The 23513-nt window shown below is 35.8% G+C and overlaps 1 protein-coding gene across 1 annotated transcript in view; it reads left to right on the top strand.

Annotated features, from left to right (window-relative positions):
• The window catches only part of LOC120525817 (afadin-like), a 365848-nt gene that overhangs the window by 253869 nt on the left and 88466 nt on the right, over window positions 1-23513 (top strand). Inside the window, 1 exon segment of the mRNA XM_039748422.1 lies at window positions 2095-2175. Coding sequence (XP_039604356.1) covers window positions 2095-2175 — 81 coding nt within the window.

Genomic DNA, 23513 nt, shown 5'->3' with positions numbered 1-23513 from the left:
TTTTCCTAGTAGTTGGTAGCCTGCTGGAGTAGCAACAACAGTCTGTGATCAGAATTCACAAACTGGGCACTTCTGTAAACCCTGTAGTTTTGCAGGAGCCTCCACAGTCTGCCCATGAGGATGTGATCGATCTCTTTCACCGCACCACCAGTGTTGAAGTACCAAGTCCAACGATGCCCCTCAGGGTGCTGGAACCAGGATCCAGAGATTTGCAGCCCCTGACCTTGTGCAAAGTCAAGGATCATGGAGCCACTTTCAGCATGGTTACCAGACCCCTGGGGACTGAGACAGTCCTCATAGCCAGCCCTGTCAATGCCAGTGGTTGCATTGAAGTCACCCATGATCAGAGGAGTGTCACCTTGCGGGCACCCATCAACAACAGAGCAAAGTTGCGAATAAAATGTCTCCCTCACTGAGAATCGGAGCATACACCGAGACAATTGACAAGACATCCTGGGAGTGCTGTAATCTGAGTCTCATAATACGCTCGTTCAAAGGAGCGACATCGGACACCATCAGAAGAAGCTGATCGGCTACAGCAACAGCTACTCCCCAATTATGACAGGCATCAGAGCAACCAGACCAATAAAAGGTGTATCCACCTACAGAGATCTGGCCAGTCCCAAGTTTATGCACCTCATGGAGTGCCGCCACTGAAATGCAGAGTTTACACAACTCCTCCGACAGCAGAGGAAGATGATCATTTTGCCGGAGAGACAAGACATTCCATGTGCCTACCCGGATAGGCCGTCTCAAATTGGGATACGAGTGCTGCCGTGCAGCGAGTGACACCTCAGCACCGCACCAGTTCTGATCCCCAACAGGCCTGACCCCACTGGCTCTTTGATGGTTTCAGCTCTTCTGGGGATGGGGTTACCAAGGGCTACCAGTGGCTTTTCACCATCCCCTTCATGATGCAAGCAGCCTTCCTATGGGCGACTGCAGCAGAGCTACTCCCGCAGAGAGCAAAAAGAGGTCCTTTCTGTCTTCTCACAGTTGTGTGAAGTTTTTTTTTTTTTTTATGGTTGCTGGAGTTATGTTAATAAGAATTATAATTATGTTTTAAACTATTAGAATTTAAGTACATGGGCTGTAGATCTAAACTGTTTCACATAAAAAAAAATTTACAGGTACCGAGATAAAGTGTCAACCCACAATTTATAATGAATTTAAAAACTGTTATCCACATCATGAACTTTATATAAATTCTTTGTATACTTTGTAACTTAATAAAAATCCTGAAAGCGGAGTTGGGAGCGCCCCCTCATAGACAGAGTTCCGACAACGTTTTATATAGCAGCAGCAATTTCACAGTTGATAAAAGTAACACTTATTATGTAGTATGAGAACAATATTTTTTCCTTATTCTAAATTCATGTCAAAACCTGCAGTTTTTAAAAATGTGAAAAGATTATTTTGGTAGCTCATTCTTCCAAATCATTTAAGGGAAATTTAGGATAGCATTGGCCACATATAATAATGAAGCTCTCAAAGATGGAGAGCTTACGGTTCCAGTGGTGGTCCTTCTGACCAGACTTTTTTACTTCATACTTTTATAAATTAAACATAACTTGTAGTTTCTGGTATTCAATTTTATTCTGGCATTTAGGTTCACTACTACCTTCATATTTGTTTTGGTCTTTAAAGAACATTTAAAAGTAATTTTCCTTTTCATATATCCATCTCCCTTAACACAGTGAAGAAAACTTGAATTATGAAAAATAAAATGGTGTCTCTTTTATTGTGCACAAAATATGATTGTTCATCTTGTTGTGCAATCTGTGTCACTCTTTGTACTAGTCTACATACCACATAATGTATACACTGTTCTGTAATGCTGCCCCAACAGTAACATAAGTATTTTCCTTTCAATATATATTTTCACTCTTCTCTATAGTTAATGGTAAAGATAAATTTAAGAAAAGCACTGAGTGGTACTGAGGAAATTGCAACTTCATCAGAACTTTTTAATGAACGGGGTTCTGTCTCCAGTAAAAATGTCTTTAATTTTGTCAGTTCTTTTCTCTTATGTAATCTTACAGCTACCCAACTAACTATTATTTACTCTGTGTGTACACTTGTTTTTATTTCAAGCCTATGAGGAAGGAGCCAGAAGTTGTCACCGTAACACTGAAGAAGCACAATGGGATGGGTCTCAGTATTGTGGCTGCAAAGGTACAGAGGTTTTAATTTTTTGGTTTATTGATATGTGACTGTTTTCTTGTGTGAAATGTCTAGATCTTTTCAAAGAATGGCTCCAGAACATTGTTGTTACTCAGAAGCTTGGATCATCAAGATTAAGTATTAAAAGCTATTCGAAAATTGAAATGTAGGTTTCTGTAAGAACTGATAAAAAAGAACAAAGCAATGCAGTATCACATGTTGTCACAAGTTTTTCTTATTTATTGTACTGTCAGTGCTGTTTTCAGTTTTTTTGTTGTGCTATACACATGGTAATTGCGGTGTTCTGAAGGAAACTTGTCTCTAGCACTGTTTTCTCAGCTGTCCTTCTATTATATTTTATTAATGCTATAGTAGATTGATTTGCTTTGTCTGTGCCTGGGAGAGGATATGCTCCAAATGAAAGTAGTAGTCCTTTCTTTATAGACTTTACTCTTTTAAATCACTGATTTTAAAAATGACCATTTTAAAATATAACAAACTGTATAAAATAAATGCTGTATTAATTTTTCCATAGTTTAAAAAGGTTTGTTATTTTAAGTAACAATCATTTTGCATATAGAGGACTTGGACAAGGTCAATATTTTATTTGACATTTGTTTCCCCCATCTGCAAGCATGCATTTATGTGTGCTGAGCCTGTTCCTGTAAGCTATGGCTACTTCAAAAAGTTTAGGAAGTGTTGTAGATTGTTTGTTTTCTTACAGGTGTGCCTAGAAAAATAATCAAGATGAGTAGCAAAGTTCAATTGTTAACTTACTCAAGAAGCAGGCATGCTTGCCTTCTCCTTCACCCTTAGCATAATGCACTCTGCATCTGTGCACAGTCTTTTCATACAGATTATATTAAGGGATTTTGATTAAACAAGTTTGAAAAGTAATCTTTGTGATCCTCATAAAATCAAAACCTTCGACAGTAATACATAAATTTGTAAGTCAAGTAATTTTTAGTTGTGCACAACACTGTGATATGATGATTGCATTGCCACCTGTCTGAATCGATGTACTGTCCTGTCCATGGTGTTAGATATTAAGGTGTTTTTGTATATCACCTTCTTCCAATTGATATACACAGTGCAGAGTTATTCTTATGAAAATTTGAGCAAATTGATTAAAGTATTCAGCAATGTTCCATTTAAGAAAAATGGGATTGATGCCTTTTTCTTTTTTAACTAGCGAGAACTATGTAAACAATGATTGTCCTCAAACAGTGAATTTCCCAAGTTGCCAATTGCAGGAAAAATTCTGTGGATGTATTATGCATACATTATTAAAATGGATCTATTGTACTAGTAGAGTATTACAATATTTTTCATTTATCATTGATACATTGAAGGCACTCTTCGTCACTCCAAAGCAGAGATGGTTATGAGAATTTTGTCTATAAGAGACCTCAGCTGAAAGTGCTCAGTTTGGCTGTGATATTCGCATGCATCACATTCTTCTTCTAGGCAAAAATTATGGTCTGAGCTGCAGTGACTATAAAGAAAAATGTTAATGAATCAATTATATAAAGGTTTTTCTTTTTTTTGTAGCTGTAATATATTAATAGGTGTTTGGGTATGTTTATCTTTAACTTCAGTTCAATAAAAAATTTAAAAATTGTAATGTTATTACAGTACATAACATGCAAACCAATAAAAAACATTTATAATATTATTTTGTCATTACCCAGACTTTGTGATAATATATTGCTACTTGCAATTGCCAGCCATTTTCAACTGTAACTAACAATACTTTTTAATAAAATACCTGTAAAACTAATATACTAATAAAATTAAATATTAATTTAAAATTAACAAAATCTATGTAGTGTATATACACATTAACAATGTTGTGAATCACTATGTGATGTTTCTCACAGACTGCTGACAGTAGTGCAAAGCCTGCAGCGAAACGGTGAATACCACACCTTACACTACATGCAACACATGGTATGCAAAACGGTCATCATTAAGAGTGGAAGCTAAGTGCCCTTATGAGCTATGGATAAGAAAAATCCCAAAATATAATGGTACAAGTGCTAATGATTCTGTGCCATTTGCCAGAATAGAGGTGTAAGAGAAGCATTGGTGCAGGATAGGTGAGGTCCTTAATAATACAGTGTGTGATATAAATTTGCTGGATTCAACAGATTTACAGGTGCTGGTCATAAAATTAATATATTATGGCAAAGTTGATTTATTTCAGTAATTCCATTCAAAAAGTGAAACTTGTATATTAGATTCATTCATTACACACAGACTGATGTATTTCAAATGTTTCTTTCTTTTAATTTTGATGATTATAACTGACAACTAATGAAAGTCCCAAATTCAGTATCTCGGAAAATTAGAATATTGTAAAAAGGTTCAATATTGAAGACACCTGGTGCCACACTCTAATCAGCTAATTAACTCAAAACACCTGCAAAAGCCTTTAAATGGTCACTCAGTCTAGTTCTGTAGGCTACACAATCATGGGGAAGACTGCTGACTTGACAGTTGTCCAAAAGACGACCATTGACACCTTGCACAAGGAGGGCAAGACACAAAAGGTCATTGCTAAAGAGGCTGGCTGTTCACAGAGCTCTGTGTCCAAGCACATTGATAGAGAAGCAAAGGGAAGGACAAGATGTGGTAGAAAAAAGTGTACAAGCAATAGGGATAACCGCACCCTGGAGAGGATTGTGAAACAAAACCCATTCAAAACTGTGGGGGAGATTCACAAAGAGTGGACTGCAGCTGGAGTCAGTGCTTCAAGAACCACCACGCACAGATGTATGCAAGACATGGGTTTCAGCTGTCACATTCCTTGTGTCCAGCCACTCTTGAACAAGATACAGCGTCAGAAGTGTCTCGCCTAGGCTAAAGACAAAACTGCTGCTGAGTGGTCCAAAGTTATGTTCTCTGATGGAAGTAAATTTTGCATTTCCTTTGGAAATCAAGGTCCCAGAGTCTGGAGGAAGAGAGGAGAGGCACAGAATCCACATTGTTTGAGGTGTAAAGTTTCCACAGTCAGTGATGGTTTGGGGTGCCATGTCATCTGCTGGTGTTGGTCCATTGTGTTTTCTGAGGTCCAAGGTCAACGCAGCCATCTACCAGGAAGTATTAGAGCACTTCATGCTTCCTGCTGCTGACGAACTTTATGGAGATGCAGATTTCATTTTCCAACAGGACCTGGCACCTGCACGAAGTGCCATAGCTACCAGTATCTGGTTTAATGACCAAGGTTTCCCTGTTCTTGATTGGCCAGCAAACTCGCCTGACCTTAACCCCATAGAAAATCTATGGGGTATTGTGAAGAGGAAGATGCAATATGCCAGACCCAAAAATTCAGAAGAGCTGAAGGCCACTATCAAAGCAACATGGGCTCTCATAACACCTGAGCAGTGCCACAGACTGATAGACTCCATGCCACGCCGCATTGCTGCAGTAATCCAGGCCAAAGGAGCCGCAACTAAATATTGAGTGCTGTACATGCTCATACTTTTCATGTGAATACCTTTCAGTTGGCCAAGGTTTCTAAAAATCCTTTTTTTTCATTGGTCTTAATTGATATTCTAATTTTCCGAGATATTGAATTTGGGACTTTCATTATTTGTCAGTTATAATCATCAAAATTAAAAGAAATAAACATTTGAAATACATCAGTCTATGTGTAATGAATGAATCTAATATACAAGTTTCACTTTTTAAATGGAATTACTGAAATAAATCAACTTTGTCATGATATTCTAATTTTATGACCAGCACCTGTATGTGCCAGTTATATTCTGTACCAGCTTCACCACCCTCTGTAGTGCTTTACAATCCTGAGCTGAGCAAATGTTTTAATGAGGATGTAATGCAGCCGGGGATGACATTTCTCACTGTGCACCCATAGAAATGCATAGAGACATTCAAGTTTTCCTCAGACATCTGACAAAGTATTAATGAGCTATCTTAACTATAAACCCAAATGTATTGTGCCCACATTAGGTCATCAGTGATGGTGACGCTAAATATTTAAGAGCTGCTGAAACCTATTCAGAGCATTATCTTTGATGTAGGTGGAAGTGTGGGCAACCTTCTGCAACATGAAGTCAGTGACCAGCTCTTTGTTTCAGAATTAATGAATCTAATAATTTTTGGCAATCAATTCTGTGATGGTGGTGTCGTCCGTACATTTAATTATATATATATATATATATATATATATATATATATATATATATAAATACTTCTTAAAAACCACACTTATATTAAGTTAAAAATTTACTAAAAAGTAAAACATAAGCCTCTCATACATCACTTGTAAAATAAAAGGTGGACGCTTTTGGTAAGATTTTAAGAAGTGTTTTTTGAATGTTGATTGATGAAAAGCACCCACACTTTTATTTTATCATTGATGTATATGAGACTTATGTTTTTATTTTTTAGTACACTTTTTAACTTAATATTAGCGTGGTTTTTAAAAAGTATTTTTGTATATATTTCTATCTGTTACTAGTGCCATCTATTGGTGAAATCTTGAACTATTCTTCATATGAAAATTTCATTTCTTAATTAACATGGATTAATCGATCAATTAGTGAAACTGATTATTGATTCATGTATTGTCATCGGAAGTTAGTAAGTGTGCAAAATATCAAGTCATTTGGACAATAGGAAGTGGACTAAATATTAATTACAAGATTTGTACCAGACAACAGACAGGTGAAGTTAAAATAAGTGTGGGTAATAATAATAATAAAACTCGAGTAGGAGTTGTGTTTTCCACATAGTTACAATAGGTGAACAAGCATTTCAGCAGGGAGATCAGCAAGGGCTGGTGGATTATGGCAAAAAAAACCTTGATTGATTTTTTTTTTCCCCCCAGACATATGGGCAATTTATTTGAATAGTTTCATATAAATCAGTTTAAGCTATTCTTGAGAAAATACAGTAACACCAAATGAGAAGGTTACAAAACATTTTGCAAGCTGTGTCTTTCCTAGAAATTCAAAAACATGTAGTCAGTGAGAAAAGATGAAAAACTGGAAGATTTCTTTTTGTGTAGACTTTCCTGTAATTTTTATTGTCATTTGTTTTTTATTTGCAGTCCTCAGTCTTCTTCCTAGTGGTCTTCTTTAATTGTACTGTTTTCTTTAATTTTTTTTTATTTTTTGTACCTTTCCCTGCTCTTACTTATACAGCCTTCATACCTTTTTTTTTTCTTAAAAAAATAATTTAGGTTGCAGAACACACCAGCCAGCTTCTTCCCTCTACAATAACTACCGGCTGGACTGCCCCTAACCATTTTGTGGCCCTATACAATATTTTGGTATGGGGCTCCGGCCAGCACAATACAAAGATGTATTGTGATATTACATGCTTCATCAAGACATTACACATTTGAGCTGTAGCTAAAAAGAAGCTTTAAAACTTTTGTTGATCTCTAAATAAGATAATGATGTCTCTTGAGCTTATGACTGCATCTGCTTCCAATAAATTTAGGGAATTTGACATGACATGCCACAAAGACAGCTCAGGATTTTTTTTACAGCATATTTCCCCTTCATGATGGCACCATTGTCATATGATTGTCCTCTGCAGTCATCAAAAGGAAAATTTAGTTCCTGAATTCTGTCCTGGGCAAGATAAGGTGAAGTTTCTCCTGTTGTCTCTGTTGCTGAAAGGAATCCCATTAAACCGCTCTTTAATTCTGGGTACTTGTTACAGTTCTTATAATTAGTGTTGTTTGCTTCTCATGGCTAACATAAAGTGTGCAATCCAAAATAATGAAGTATATTTGGGCTGCCTGATGTCACTCACTATATGCTCAATTACCTTCCCACTTGAGGAGTTTAACCTTTAAATTATTTTGTCAAGGTAGCTGGGTGCTGGTGCCACTGTCAATGTGTTCTATATTTTGTTTTATAAATACCTTTCTCTTTAAGCAAGCAATAATAATCCCACTTGTTGTTCAGTGAACATCTGCTGATAGGGAAAATGCATTAAACTTTACATATATGAGAAACAATTATTGGCAGTCCTAGCCTTATTTCATTTATCTAATATGATGAGTTATCCCATTAAGGTTTTCAATTAATTGTTTATTTTTGCAGATCAGCTCTCTTTTGTACAAAGTGAGACACTGCTTTTCTCATGGAGTATTCAGAGGTGTAGAGAAATCCCTCATGGATTACCTTAAAAAAGAATTTATTACCAACTACAGATAGTTTTATTAATATGGCCTAGAATGTGATTTATATTTTTATCCCTGCCTCTTTGTTCAGATAGGGATACGTATGCCATTGGCTGTTAATAAGGTGTCATTATTGAAAGTTGAAACCTACTGGCTGACCCATAATAAACAGATAGAGAGTCCCAAAAAATTCACTTTATAAAAGTGAATCAAACATCTAAATATAACCACTGTTTTATCTTGGTAGAGTAATATATATATTGCTCTACTTTCCCATATTGTATTATTAATATGCAGCCTTAGAATGCCTAATCTCCCAGACTTACCACTGTCTATAAGGTATCATTGTATATAACTTATCCCCACCTTCCTTTCTATATCTATAACCCTCAGGCAATTAGATGTAATAAAAAGACAAGCAGGAGTTACACATAAAATAACGTATTACTGATAATATTCATAAATAATAAAAAAATGCAAAGTACATTTGAATATTGGCAACCATACAACCTGATTAAATGGTGATGTGTAGTTCAGGTGGCACACAAACTTGCAGTTACTTAAAATGTCTCTAGTTAAGGCATCATTAGTGCTCAGCTTTCAGCCAACTTGTCTGTTCAATATGGCTACTGAGCTGTGCTCTCCATTGTGTTGTCTTCTTCAACAGATGTTAGTAACAGAGATGCTGCTTCATCATATGTTGGTTAGTAAGAGAGAGAGATGAAGCAAGCAAATTTATGGGTTTTCTGTCCAACTACTACAGCCAATAGGACATCATGGTACTTAGAGGCCTCTGAGACAAGCCAATTCCAAACAGCCATACCTCAGACCAATGGGGGAATAGAACATCTTAACACCTGCCACCTCCCCAAGACCATATGTTAAGCTAACCTGGCTTCCTTGCAGGGGGTTGAAAGACTTTAGCAGAGAAATACTTGCCAAACACATTTTTCCCCTTGCCCCAAACAAGGTATGCTCTGCTCCTAACATAAACACACTGTCTAATGGAATATATAACAGGGAGCACACCTTGTGCTGCCTATGCCAAAGCTGTAAGTTGGGTATAGGTTTTTTCTTCTTATTGCATTTTCTCCCACTGGTTCCAGTCTGCCAGAACTGAAATAATTTGGACATGATGCAACTTTTAGTGCAACCCTAACCCTAATACGACTTACTTTTGTATTAGCACTCTTCACTGAGTACAGAACCAGAGCGCTATGAACAATTCTTAGTTAAAATACAAGTAAAGTTTTTTTTAAATACTAAATATGCAATTAGTACAAATGAAAATGCAGATTTGTTAAAACACATGGAGAGCAAGGTAGAAATTTCAGACTTATATGGAAATTAACAATATCTGCCCTTTAGTTAATTGATGAACTATGGTCAGTTGACAGTGGAGGAAATTATACAGGTTGGTCCAGATCTAATTATGCAGATCCAGATCGTCTGGATGACGTTGATTTATGTGGGGATGATTCCAGTTTGGCGTGAAGACAATTCTTCATGTCGTCAGTTGGCACACTTCTCGATGGTCCAGGATTTTTTGGGTGATTTTCTGTGTAATAAACTTAAGTTATAGCATAATGAAAATTGCATAATTAGATCTGGACCACCCTATAGTTTTGAAAGAGAAATTTTAAAATAAAGTAAGACATGGTAACAATCCCGGAGACCTCAGCCAACTAACTGCCCACTCCCTCCTGGGCATACGTAGAGTCTGCCAGGCCATCCAATCTGATACGAGAATCTTTTCATCCAATTATTCCAGTGCTTCTTTATCCAAGATGCTTTTTCCACACACAGTAGAGCAGTGGCAACATGTGCCATATCCAAATAATGAGAAGGGAAACAGAAAAGAGGAGAGTTAGTAACAGTTTATAAATATTATATTCCCTATATTTCTGTACAAATGACTAACAAACAGAAATGCCGTATTCACATCTAATCAGCAGCTCTAGTTAGGGTATGTTAGACTAAAGTAGAAAATCTTTAGCCTGGATTTAAAAGCTGAGAATGATGGGGGTATCTCTAATATTAGCAGGCAGATCATTCCACAACATTGTGGCTGTGTAACTAAAACCTTGACCCCAACACAGTTATTTTATTAATTCTTGGAAATAGGCTATCATCTTGAGATCTTAATGCGCACTCTGGTTAAATAAGCAGTGTCTTGGCTATTTAAGGTTTATATGTTAACAGGGAAGATATTGAAATCAGCCTTATGCTTAACTTGGGAGCCAGTGTAAGGATTTAAGAACTGGAGTTAGGTGTTCATATTTTCTGGTTCTTGTAATTAATCTTGAACAGCATTTTGAATTTACTGAAAGCTGCATAAAGAATGATGAGAACAGCCAGTGAATAATGCATTGCCAAAGTCAATCATACTATAATTAAATGCATGAATTAATTCCTCAGTAGCCTGTATATTTAGAAAATGTCTATCTTCAGAATTTTTTTAAGATAGTGGGAAAAAAAAACGTTTTAGACAGTTTTGCAATGTGTGTTATAAATGACATGCTAGTGTCAAAAACAAATTGCATCTTGACTCAGTAAAATTAATTGTGATTCCCACAGTTAGTGGGAGAATATTGTTGTGGTCAGCAATATTGCCTCTACTAATTAGCATTTATGTTTTTCTATATTCAGAAACAAGTAGTTCTCATCCATCCACTCATTTAACTCAGTGGTATAATTGGGTGTCATCTGCATACAAGTGAAAATTAATGTTATGTTTTCAAATGGTAGTTCCTATTGGAAGCATATGAAGTGAAAATAGTAACAGTCCCAGTACTGTGAGCCTAGTGGTACCTCGTATTTAACTTCTGAGTATAATGATGGAGAACCTTCAACTGCTTTCATCTTTTTATAGACTTTGACTTTTACATTAGTTTGATCAACAACCAATCTTTCATGTCCAAAGCATTTCCAGACATCCACCTTTAGAACTAGCTCATTTGTAAGAAATGCATTGCTAGTCATATTCTTTGCATTAAAGTTTTGACTGTGCACAAGTGGTGAGCTGATTAGACTAAAGTGTTAGCTAGACGGTTTAACTGTAACATTTAAAAAAAAAATAAAATAACAAAAACAAAAAAAAAAAAGATTTTTCTGTTTGAATATTGCTTTAAAATATTATTTAAAAGATTTAATCAAAAAAATGTCCACCCTAAGGGATCAACACATTATTACCCTTTAGGAATTTAACATTGAGGTTCATTATGTAGGATGCAATGTTGTCAGTCTGCACTTGCTGTTGTCTTCCAACTAGAAAGTCCAAAATCCAGTTACAGAGTGTGACACCAAGTAACAGTTTTAGAATCTTGGCGATCAGCTTTGATGATTCAGCAGTATTTATTAAATACAGAGCTTCGGTTATACATGACAATGTTAATATTCAGGTGTGCCATGATAGTATGAAATGCAAGATACAGTGGTGTGAAAAACTATTTGCCCCCTTCCTGATTTCTTATTCTTTTGCATGTTTATCACACAAAATGTTTCTGATCATCAAACACATTTAACCATTAGTCAGATATAACACAAGTAAACACAAAATGCAGTTTTTTAATGATGGTTTTTATTATTTAGGGAGAAAAAAAATCCAAACCTACATGGCCCTGTGTGAAAAAGTATTTGCCCCCTGAACCTAATAACTGGTTGGGCCACACAGCAATAACTGCAATCTTGCATTTGCGATAACTTGTAATGAGTCTTTTACAGCTCTCTGGAGGAATTTTGGCCCACTCATCTTTGCAGAATTGTTGTAATTCAGCTTTATTTGAGGGTGTTCTAGCATGAACCGCCTTTTTAAGGTCATGCCATAGCATCTCAATTGGATTCAGGTCAGGACTTTGACTAGGCCACTCCAAAGTCTTCATTTTGTTTTTCTTCAGCCATTCAGAGGTGGATTTGCTGGTGTGTTTTGGGTCATTGTCCTGTTGCAGCACCCAAGATCGCTTCAGCTTGAGTTGACGAACAGATGGCCGGACATTCTCCTTCAGGATTTTTTGGTAGACAGTAGAATTCATGGTTCCATCTATCACAGCAAGCCTTCCAGGTCCTGAAGCAGCAAAACAACCCCAGATCATCACACTACCACCACCATATTTTACTGTTGGTATGATGTTCTTTTTCTGAAATGCTGTGTTCCTTTTACACCAGATGTAACGGGACATTTGCCTTCCAAAAAGTTCAACTTTTGTCTCATCAGTCCACAAGGTATTTTACCAAAAGTCTTGGCAATCATTGAGGTGTTTCTTAGCAAAATTGAGACGAGCCCTAATGTTCTTTTTGCTTAACAGTGGTTTGCGTCTTGGAAATCTGCCATGCAGGCCGTTTTTGCCCAGTCTCTTTCTTATGGTGGAGTCGTGAACACTGACCTTAATTGAGGCAAGTGAGGCCTGCAGTTCTTTAGACATTGTCCTGGGGTCTTTTGTGACCTCTCGGATGAGTCGTCTCTGTGCTCTTGGGGTAATTTTGGTCGGCCGGCCACTCCTAGGAAGGTTCACCACTGTTCCATGTTTTTGCCATTTGTGGATAATTGCTCTCACTGTGGTTCGCTGGAGTCCCAAAGCTTTAGAAATGGCTTTATAACCTTTACCAGACTGATAGATCTCAATTACTTCTGTTCTCATGTGTTCCTGAATTTCTTTGGATCTTGGCATGATGTCTAGCTTTTGAGGTGCTTTTGGTCTACTTCTCTGTGTCAGGCAGCTCCTATTTAAGTGATTTCTTGATTGAAACAGGTGTGGCAGTAATCAGGCCTGGGGATGGCTACGAAATTGAACTCAGGTGTGATACACCACAGTTAGATTATTTTTAACAAGGGGCAATTACTTTTTCACACAGGGCCATGTAGGTTTGGATTTTTTCTCCCTAAATAATAAAAACCATCATTTAAAAACTGTATTTTGTGTTTACTTGTGTTATATTTGACTAATGGTTAAATGTGTTTGATGATCAGAAACATTTTGTGTGACAAACATGCAAAAGAATAAGAAATCAGGAAGGGGGCAAATAGTTTTTCACACCACTGTATAGGACAATCTTCAGTTGAGCAGTTTTGACAACATACCATCTGCAGGTTTACAGAAACCTTTGGAACTACATTTAATGTGCCCCAGCACCGGTCTAATAACGAATGTACCACTGATCTGTCAGTATTAAAAACAGTTCATTTATTCCCTTTAGCACAGGTGTAGGTGTCTTTTTGAAGCAGGCAGGTGCCATAGATTTTGTTTGTGAGCATGAAAAATGTTAGTGAAAATACCAAATAACTGGTCATTATGTGTTTTTTGTGCATCATGAAATTCCATTTGGATTGGATGCTTTAAATCCTCATGATCGTAAAACTTTTTTTTTTTTTTGTGTGTTACTCATTTTACTGTATCATTTAAAATGCACTAAGGATTAAAGATGACGTTTATCAATTTGTAATTAAAATATTTTATCAAAATCATTGCAGCGTTAATCCAGTCTGGTTTGACTAACACCTTTTAAACGGATGTACGAGTAACAGACTTGATCTTGTATGTGATTATTTTGCAATATACTTTTCTTGGACAATATACAGCAGTGCAAGCTCAACTACCTGTGTAACTTCCATTTTGAAATTATGCACATGAGGATTTAAAATATGTTAGTGCTTTTTCTTTCCTTCCTTGGGAAACTATAAACAAAAAGCTGACAGTGAGCAGTGGAATTTATTTTTGGGAAGGCACATTTTAGCAGGAGGTGAAACATCAAGGTAGATACCTGTTGGGCTGCTAAATGCTCTGGATGTTTTGTTTAAATATTTATATATATATATATATATATATATATATATATATAAAATTTGAGAAGTTGATGTGCTTTTGTAATTTATGTTGTGGCAGTATGATCGTATTTCTGCATTTTTGAGTCAAGTAGAAAGCTGCTCAGAAATTTGATCTATTTGGCTCTCTCTTATTTGCTTTACCTTTACTATACAGTTTGCTTTACTTTTACTATACATGGCCAAATTTAATAAGCTAATGCTAGTGTTTCTGTTGAACATGCTGCTATTTGTACTGTTCTGTTTAGCTATTTGTTTTATAGTTGAAGAGGAATTAGCAAAGTATTTTCCTTTTTTCCTTAACTTATACTTTAAAAATAGTTTCAGTCTAACTGTGCACACCATAGTCTCTTTTTTCATGTGCTTGTTTTGGAATCCATATGATTGGGAAGTATAGGAGGGGCAACTTTTTTTGTGTGACAGAGTTGCTTTTCTTTTAAGTTCAATGTCCAGTTTTTCTGTTTCTGAGCTAGCTTTTGGCTGTTCTTCAAAAATATAAAAGAAGAAATAACAACCTGTAAAAATAGCAAATCTAAACAAAGACTAACCTTCACAAAGCTTTTGTCAGCTCAAGGGGGGAAAATTGTATTCCAAAGAAATAAAAGTCCAAAAGCAACTCAGATGGTTACGTAAGAGCCTGAATATGGTATTTATATGGCCAATGCTGATAAATGCCATATGGTGTCATAGCATGCAGCAGAGAATTATCTCAGACTGACTGTTAAGAATCAAAGGAGGCAGCTCCTTTAGTTTTCTCCCCTTGCAGCCCCCCCATTCCCTCCCCTTCTGTACACAGTAGTGATTTACAAGCTTCAGCTTCTAAAAGATCAGTGACCTGAGAGAAAGAAGGGCAAAATGTGGTTCTCTGTTGTTGGAAGAAATGAGACAACGGTAAGCAAATTCCGTCTTTTTCACTGTTTATTTCCTTCTCCGCTTGCACAAAATTGAGAGCTACAGGCACTGAGTTATGCCGAGAGCTGCAGGAGTCAGTTAGTGAACTTTGTATCTTAAAATATGGAGTCGATTTGTCAATTGGGTTGAATGGTTTTGTTTCATCTCCTTTCGAAAAATGGTGTAGTAGTTTAATGTTATTTCTTATACTAACACTTAAAATAATGTTTTCTTGGCTTTGTCAATGCATGAAAAGTTCTATTTTTATCTGAAGAAAGCACTGTTTGCCCTCTATGTATTTATGTAACGTTTAGCACTGGAAGTTTTTTTTGACAGACTCAATTCTGCAGTGTTTTTCAGAAACTTTTTAACTGTAAAATTTGGTAACTTTTTGTGTTAAAGTGATAGTTCCACATCATCTAAATATGAAATCTGAAAGAAACAAAAAGTTTCTATAATGGAATTTCAGCTTGCACAGTTTCATTTAATTAGATCATTTGAGATAAATTTCATTACCAGCCCAGTAGTTTTTTGTTTGTAATAACGCACCTTTTTCTTGACTGGTTATTTTTTAAAGGCATGGTGTACAAATCCAGCCCTCGAGGAATCTTTTAATGAAAAGTGAATATTTTCTTAATAACATTTGTGAAACAATGATACTTCTTTGAACTCCGCTATTGTAAACAGAGGAAAGACATTTATTGCATTCTTCATTTTTATATAATACAACAAAAATATTGTAAGTTTTTTTGTTTTTGTCCATGCAGTTAAGTTACTTTGATTTAAACTAGTAAATGAAATGAATGTTTTCATCATATGCATTTGTGCTTGATTTTTATTTATGTTATTCTCTGGTTTCCAACTTTTTATGGCATCTACAGCATATCTGCCTACTACAGTATGTCCTGTTTTTGCTGTTTCTTTGAGCCATTGAACATTGTATGTCTATGAAGTTTTTATAAGTTTGTTTTGCTTTTTGGGTGTAGTTAATTAAGAAAGCACTAATATAAATTAAGACAAATATACATATTTTACTGTAAATTTAACTTAATTCTGTTATTTGCATATGCTGCTGAAAACTGTTCTATGTTTCGAAAGATGACAGTTTAATCTGTTTAAACTGCGACTCATGCATTATTTAGATGTTTATGATAAATGTAAATCTTATTGTTTGAAGTTAACAGATGCACAGATATGAAGCCTGATGGTTATTGGGAGTTTACATTTTTAGATTGGTTTAATTCAGTTTTCATGGATCTAAGAAGTGTGCTTATTCCAGTATTTACAGAACACTTGGGCACTTAGCAAATTGTGGTGATACAGATAAATAGACCAGGACAAATAATCATCTAAAAAAAGGTATTATAAAATAAATTAATTACGTGCTGATTATGGCGATTTACGAGTAAAGTGGATAGCACTTTTTGCTTCTCATTCGGTGAGGTGGATGGTGTCATTAAATAGTGGCTGACACCCCCATACTTTTATTCTGCATTGTTGGTATTTTGCAAATATATAAAGGTATATGACGTTATGTATGCTATATAACAAGGGAAGTGTATGCAACCCATATAAATGTATATTATATACTTTATAAAATTTAATGTATATTAATCTATGAGGACTTTGACTTTTTCTTCATTACCAAATATTTCATTTGTTTTTGTTCTCTATCTCAAAATAACCATAGTATTTAGAATTTTTATATTTTTAATTTCATCTCTAGGCTTTTTGAGAATGAAGGATTACAGCCTCTCTGAAAAGATTATTCTAAAAGCTTTTTATTAAGTTGTCTTTCAGCATATTTTTTTATTTTTTATTTTGGGGCATTGGGCTGCCAAGGAAGAAGAACATTATTCCAGAATATTGAAACATATATAACTTTTTTAAAACCTAATTTTTTGGCAGTAACTTTTGTCTCTTCCCTTATATTGCTCCATTAATAAGAACTTGAAAAATGTGTGTGTATATATGACTCAGGTCATGTTTCATAACTCAAAATCCCCCATAAAATGCCATAAGATGGCATAGAATTGCACTGTATTAAATAAACATTGATACCCTCCTACTATACTAGCTAGGTTTGTGTGGTTCTTGGGATACAGCTAATGTTAATGACAAAAGGTTTGTAACAAGCCTCTGGCTCGCTTATTGCCTCTTTCAAGTTCACATTTACCCATCTCTTTTGGATGGATGATCAGAGATACTGCAGGCAGGGTTTTATTTGTTTTATACATTATATATCTGTTATTTTCTTGGGTTCTTTTAAAAAATACCTTGCTTCAAAATGCACAGTCATGCAGATGAAACCTTCTGCAACTGCTGATTTTTTTCTGATTTGACGCTTTGTGATTTGCTCAAGGTTAACAAGGGTTTTCAATTCGGAAACGTTTACTTCCCATTAATATCGAGTCACACCTTTAACCAAAGACATTAATAAAATAGTTTAGTGTAAGAAACTTCAAATAGTTACAGCAGGTTTTGTGTTTATACCAATCTGACTGCAGTTTGAACAATCAAGTATATTTTTGCTTCAGACTGAAAGGCATCCCATTATGAAAAGAGTTAAATGGGGTGTAGACTTTTTTCTTTGTTACCATCGATTTATTTGACATGTGACAGTCAAAGATAGTTGGTTATAGTCTCATAGAGGACTACATTGTCATCCATAAGTTTTTGACAAATATAGACAAAGTTTCTATCATTAATGCACTCATAAATAAATTATATTTAGATGAAGACAAAATACAGATTGCAGCTTTTATGTGTTATTGTGTCATGTACTGATTTATAATACTGTCAACTTTTGCACTCTTTCCACCAACTACTAATACTTGTAGAGAACAAAGTAAGTATTTCAGTGTAATGTAATTTTCTTTGCCAAAGTATGTAATAGAAGGAGAATACTAGAAGTTGAACCTAATGTCCCCAGAGTGAAGCATCTACCATATAATTTTGTAAACCTCTAAAGCAGAAAAATACTAGTTTTATTTATTTATATTAGTCTGAAAAAATGTTAGTTCAAAATATATCATTCCTTGTCCAGTTGTTAATCCTTCTAGTTCCTGTAATTTTAGTAGAACAGACATATGTTCTGAGACTAGGGACTGCCATTGATGCTTGTGCATCCTGTTCCTTGAAATGGAGAAATAGAGTAGAGATAAGAAGGACAAGATCAGATTGGTGCACATGATGTTCTTTACCTAGATTTTGTTCAGAAAGTATTTGATAAGATCCCACATGAGAGAGATTGGGCATCAGTCTGAATGAAGTGAGAGTTCAGGGTATAGTGTGTAGAACTGGCTAAAAGCACAGAAAACAGAAGGTTATTGTGCAACAAATCCTTGTCAGAATTGACTGATGTTAACCCTTAACTATGTGTACTGGTGTATTTTGTACACTAATTTCAGTTATTTTTGTCCATCGTCCTTTTACTTAAACCTAATGGCAGCATCCAACCTCTATCCTCCACTTGATTCATTACAACTACAGTGTCACAATGGTTTCCCTCTAATGTGCCACTAATCAGTCTTATGAGTGAATGAACAGTCTCAAGTTCCATATGGTGCATTTTGTACACTGTGCAGATACTTAACGTATGTATGACAACAATCACTAGTTCTTCTTGCAACTGAAGTAAAATGTGATAAATACTGCAGTGGATGAAAGTGTGACTGGTGATGGATGAGCACTGTAGAAGTGGATCAGGTTTATTTTCAGATAGCTCTAGATCCTGTCATACTTTTCAGTAATATGGTATTAAATGTCATTAAAAACATGTACAATTTAAAATTATTGCAATATTTTATATTGCAACCTCGCAGCATGCATATAAATTGCCATTTTAACACTGGTGCATAAAGTATACCGAACAAGTGCTTATGATATGAGAAGTGGTGCGAGTAGTTATTGTTTTAAGAGTGGTTTCCCTCAGGAGTAAGTGCTGGATATGAATATAAGCAACACGCTGATTAAGTTTACAGATGATACCAGGCTAAGTTGATTGGCAGAGACTTGGGCAGATTTTTCGCAGTTGAAATTTAATGCAAGTAAATGTTAGTTGTTAACTAACCATGGAAAGTATAAATGTTAGATTTACATACACAAAACTTGAAAGTTCTACTTATGTAGAAAGACTTAGGAGTCATAGTGGACTTGTCACTGTCAACTTTCAGGCAGTGTTCAGAAGCTGTTAAGAAATGTAACTGAGTGTTAGGTTATATAGTATGATTTGTAGTGTACAAGTCAAAGGCAGTTAAAGTTTTTAATGTACCAGCAAGTTTTTGGCTATTAAAAAATATGTATCAGCACTAGGAAAAGTCCAGAGAAGAGTGACTAAGCTGGTTTCAGGACTGCAGGGTATGAGTTATGAGAAGGGAGCTGAAACCTTTTCAGTTTAAGCAAAAGGAGATTAATAGGTGGCATTATTTGAAGTGCTTAAAATTTATAAAATATTTCAAAACTTGTAAAGGGTAAATTTTGCACAAACTTCAGGAAGTTTTTCTTCACATAGAGAACCATAGACACATAGAAAAAGTTGCCAAGTAGTGGGTTAAGGAGTAGAATGCCTGGGAAGGTGTTCAACAAAAATATTTTACAAGCTGTTTAGAAAAGACAGACATTTTATAGATGATTCCCCTGTTTTCAGGGGCTCAAAAGTATTTGGCCAAACTAACATAATAAATATAATGATCATTTTCAATATTACATTGAAAATACTTTACAGTCAGTGACTGCCTGAAGTCTTGAACCCATTGCCATTTCCACCCTAGTGATACTTTGCCAGGCCTTAACTGCAGCTATCTTCAGCTGCTGCTTGTTCCACGGACTTTCTGACATCAGTTGTATCTTCATCAAGTGAAAAGCATGTCCAGTTTGGCTGAGGTCACTTGGCTGACTTGGCCTTATTCCACTACTTTGCATTGAAAAGCACTTGGTTTGCTTTTGCAGTATGTTTTGACCATTTGTACTGGGAAACTTTGCCATATCAGTTTTGCGGTATTTGGCTGAATCTGAGTAGACAGTATAGCTATATACACTTCTGAATTCATCCTGCTACTTTTGCCAAAAATCATATCATCAATAAACACTAGTGTCTGACTTCAATTTGCAGCCATGCATTATTTTCTTATAAAACTGCCTTCACCATGTTTCACAGATGATGTGGTATTTATCGGATCTTGAGCTGTTTCTTCTCTTCTCCAAACTCTTCTCTAACATTCTGTTATATATTGCTCTTAATTTCCTTTGTCAAAAGAAAATTGTGCCAGAACAGAACAAGCTTTTAAAAAATGACATAGTCTAATCTGTCCTCCCTATGCTTTAGATTTACCAGTGGTTTGCACCTTGTAGTAAACCCTCTGTCTTTACTTTCATGAAGTGTTTTCTTGATTGTAGACTTTCATAATGGGAGAACAACCTCCCGGAGAGTGTTCTTGGTTTGGCTAAATGTTGTTAAGTGGTTCTTCTTCACTGAGGACGGAAATCTGCAAACATCCAGAACAGTTTTCATCTGTGGTTCTCCAGACCTTCTGGTTTTGTTGAGTTTACCAGTGTGTTTCTTCTCTTTTAAGAATATACCAAAAAGTAGATTTGATCACCCATTGTGTTTCTGTTGTCTCTCTTAAGGGTTTGTTTTGTTTTATCACCCTGATGCTGGTCTGTTTTTACTTGCATGGACAGCTCTTTGGACCTCATATTGATGTTCACAGTAACAGCTTTCAAATGCAAATTCCACACTTGGAATCAATTTCAGGCCTTTTACCTGCTTAATAGTTAATGAAATAATGAGGGATCTGCTCCTACCTGGCTATGGAACAGCTTGTCTGTTAAATGTTCATAGCCCCTGGAAATGACATCATTCCTAATTGGCTCATACAATATGTTTGGTAAACCCCTTAAATTAAAGCTGAAAGTCTACACTTTCATCACATAATGATTTCTTTATTTCAAATCGATTGTGGTGGCACACAGTACCAAAGTTACGAAAATTGTGTCAATGTACAAATACATATGGACCTCAATGTAAGTGGATAGGATCGGTGAGCTGTGCTGGGATGAAAGGCCAAATCTTGTCAAACTTTTGTAAATGTTCTAATAACAATAATTAATAAAATAATTAATTACAATTATATAGCCCTTTTCTTGCTACACAATGTGCTTTATATTGATACAGGGGAACCACTTCACCCACCTGAATGATGTAACAGCAGCCATTATTGCACCAGTATGCTCACCACACATGAGCTGTTAGGTGGCTAAAGGGTGAGCGAGAGAGAGACAGTTAGAGACAGGAGATAATTAGGTAGCCTGAATGGACCAGGGCATGGTGGTCAATCTAGGCCTGACTCAGGTTAAACACAACTATTACAGGATGGTGCCGTATTTACAGCAAATTGTCCCTGTCACTGCACTGGTGCATTGGGATCCACTTACAGACCACAGGGTAAGTGCCTGCTGTTGGCCTCACCAACATGGTTAACTTCAGGTGTATATCATGTTCTGTATGAAAGGTGGTATGGCTGTTGACAAAAAGAATAATGAGAATACATGAAGTGAGGTCATTAATGTTTTCCCACAGGGATGTAAACTAAGACTGCTTTTTAAAATAAATACAGACATCACAGATTTAGATATAGTGAGTATACTTTAAAATTTTCAGTTGGCACCAAAACTGAAGGTGTTTCAGTTACTGGGGAGGCAGCAAAAAAACAGTTCAATAAGAGAAGGAAAATTTTTGATTTGGGCAAGCACACAGGTGTTTACATTTAAACAATATTCTAGCCCTCTGTGCGATGCACAAAAACATTTAGGAGAATGAATAATGTATTAGGTTATATCATAAAACCAACTGAATATAAATGAAGGTGAGGCATGCTGAAAATCTGTGATGTTTTATTTAGATTTTATATTGTGTACAGTCTGCATGTCTGACCACCATGCCTCAAAAAAAAAAAAAAACTATAAAATTAAAAGAATAATATGAACCATTTATTCAAGTTACAAGTTTCTTACAGCTATTACACATTTAATGCTCCTAGGAAGAATGTCTAGGTAGAGTCAAAGGTACAGGTGGGGCGATTTATAAAGAAGAATATGAGGGAGAAAGAGCAAACAATGGGGAAGAAGAAAAAGATTAGTTGCTTACACATGTCCCATAATTTACATTTCAAGATGCATAAATGTTTTTTTTATAGAGTACCTTCACAAGCTTTGCTTTATTCTTATCATGACATTAATATAAGCGAAAACAAGCCATGTAATTGAGGTATTTCTTAGTAGTATGAAACGCAAGCTTACATAATATTTCATGTAATTTAATTATGAATTAAATTATTAATTTAAAACTCAAAGGTCAAAAAATGTATAACTGTCACTTTTGTACTAAAACTCTGCTTTGGTAATATTCCATGAGAGTTACCAACGAGTTAATGTCTTCTCCATACACAGACGAAAACATAAATCTCACACCGATAAATGTCCTAAACCTGACAAAGAGGTTTTATGACAAGTACAGTGGTGTGAAAAACTATTTGCCCCCTTCCTAATTTCTTATTCTTTTGCATGTTTGTCACACAAAATGTTTCTGATCATCAAACACATTTAACCATTAGTCAGATATAACACAAGTAAACACAAAATGCAGTTTTTAAATGATGGTTTTTATTATTTAGGGAGAAAAAAAAATCCAAACCTACATGGCCCTGTGTGAAAAAGTAATTGCCCCCTGAACCTAATAACTGGTTGGGCCACACTTAGCAGCAATAACTGCAATCATGCATTTGCAATAACTTGCAATGAGTCTTTTACAGCTCTCTGGAGGAATTTTGGCCCACTCATCTTTGCAGAATTGTTGTAATTCAGCTTTACTTGAGGGTTTTCTAGCATGAACCGCCTTTTTAAGGTCATGCCATAGCATCTCAATTGGATTCAGGTCAGGACTTTGACTAGGCCACTCCAAAGTCTTCATTTTGTTTTTCTTCAGCCATTCAGAGGTGGATTTGCTGGTGTGTTTTGGGTCATTGTCCTGTTGCAGCACCCAAGATCGCTTCAGCTTGAGTTGACGAACAGATGGCCGGACATTCTCCTTCAGTATTTTTTGGTAGACAGTAGAATTCATGGTTCCATCTATCACAGCAAGCCTTCCAGGTCCTGAAGCAGCAAAACAACCCCAGACCATCACACTACCACCACCATATTTTACTGTTGGTATGATGTTCTTTTTCTGAAATGCTGTGTTCCTTTTACGCCAGATGTAACGGGACATTTGCCTTCCAAAAAGTTCAGCTTTTGTCTCATCAGTCCACAAGGTATTTTCCCAAAAGTCTTGGCAATCATTGAGATGTTTCTTAGCAAAATTGAGACAAGCCCTAATGTTCTTTTTGCTGAACAGTGGTTTGCGTCTTGGAAATCTGCCATGCAGGCCGTTTTTGCCCAGTCTCTTTCTTATGGTGGAGTCGTGAACACTGACCTTAATTG

The sequence above is a fragment of the Polypterus senegalus genome, chromosome 3 (genome assembly GCF_016835505.1).
Source record: "Polypterus senegalus isolate Bchr_013 chromosome 3, ASM1683550v1, whole genome shotgun sequence".
NCBI classification, from domain to species: domain Eukaryota; kingdom Metazoa; phylum Chordata; class Cladistia; order Polypteriformes; family Polypteridae; genus Polypterus; species Polypterus senegalus.
This window is presented reverse-complemented; position numbering and strand designations above follow the sequence as displayed.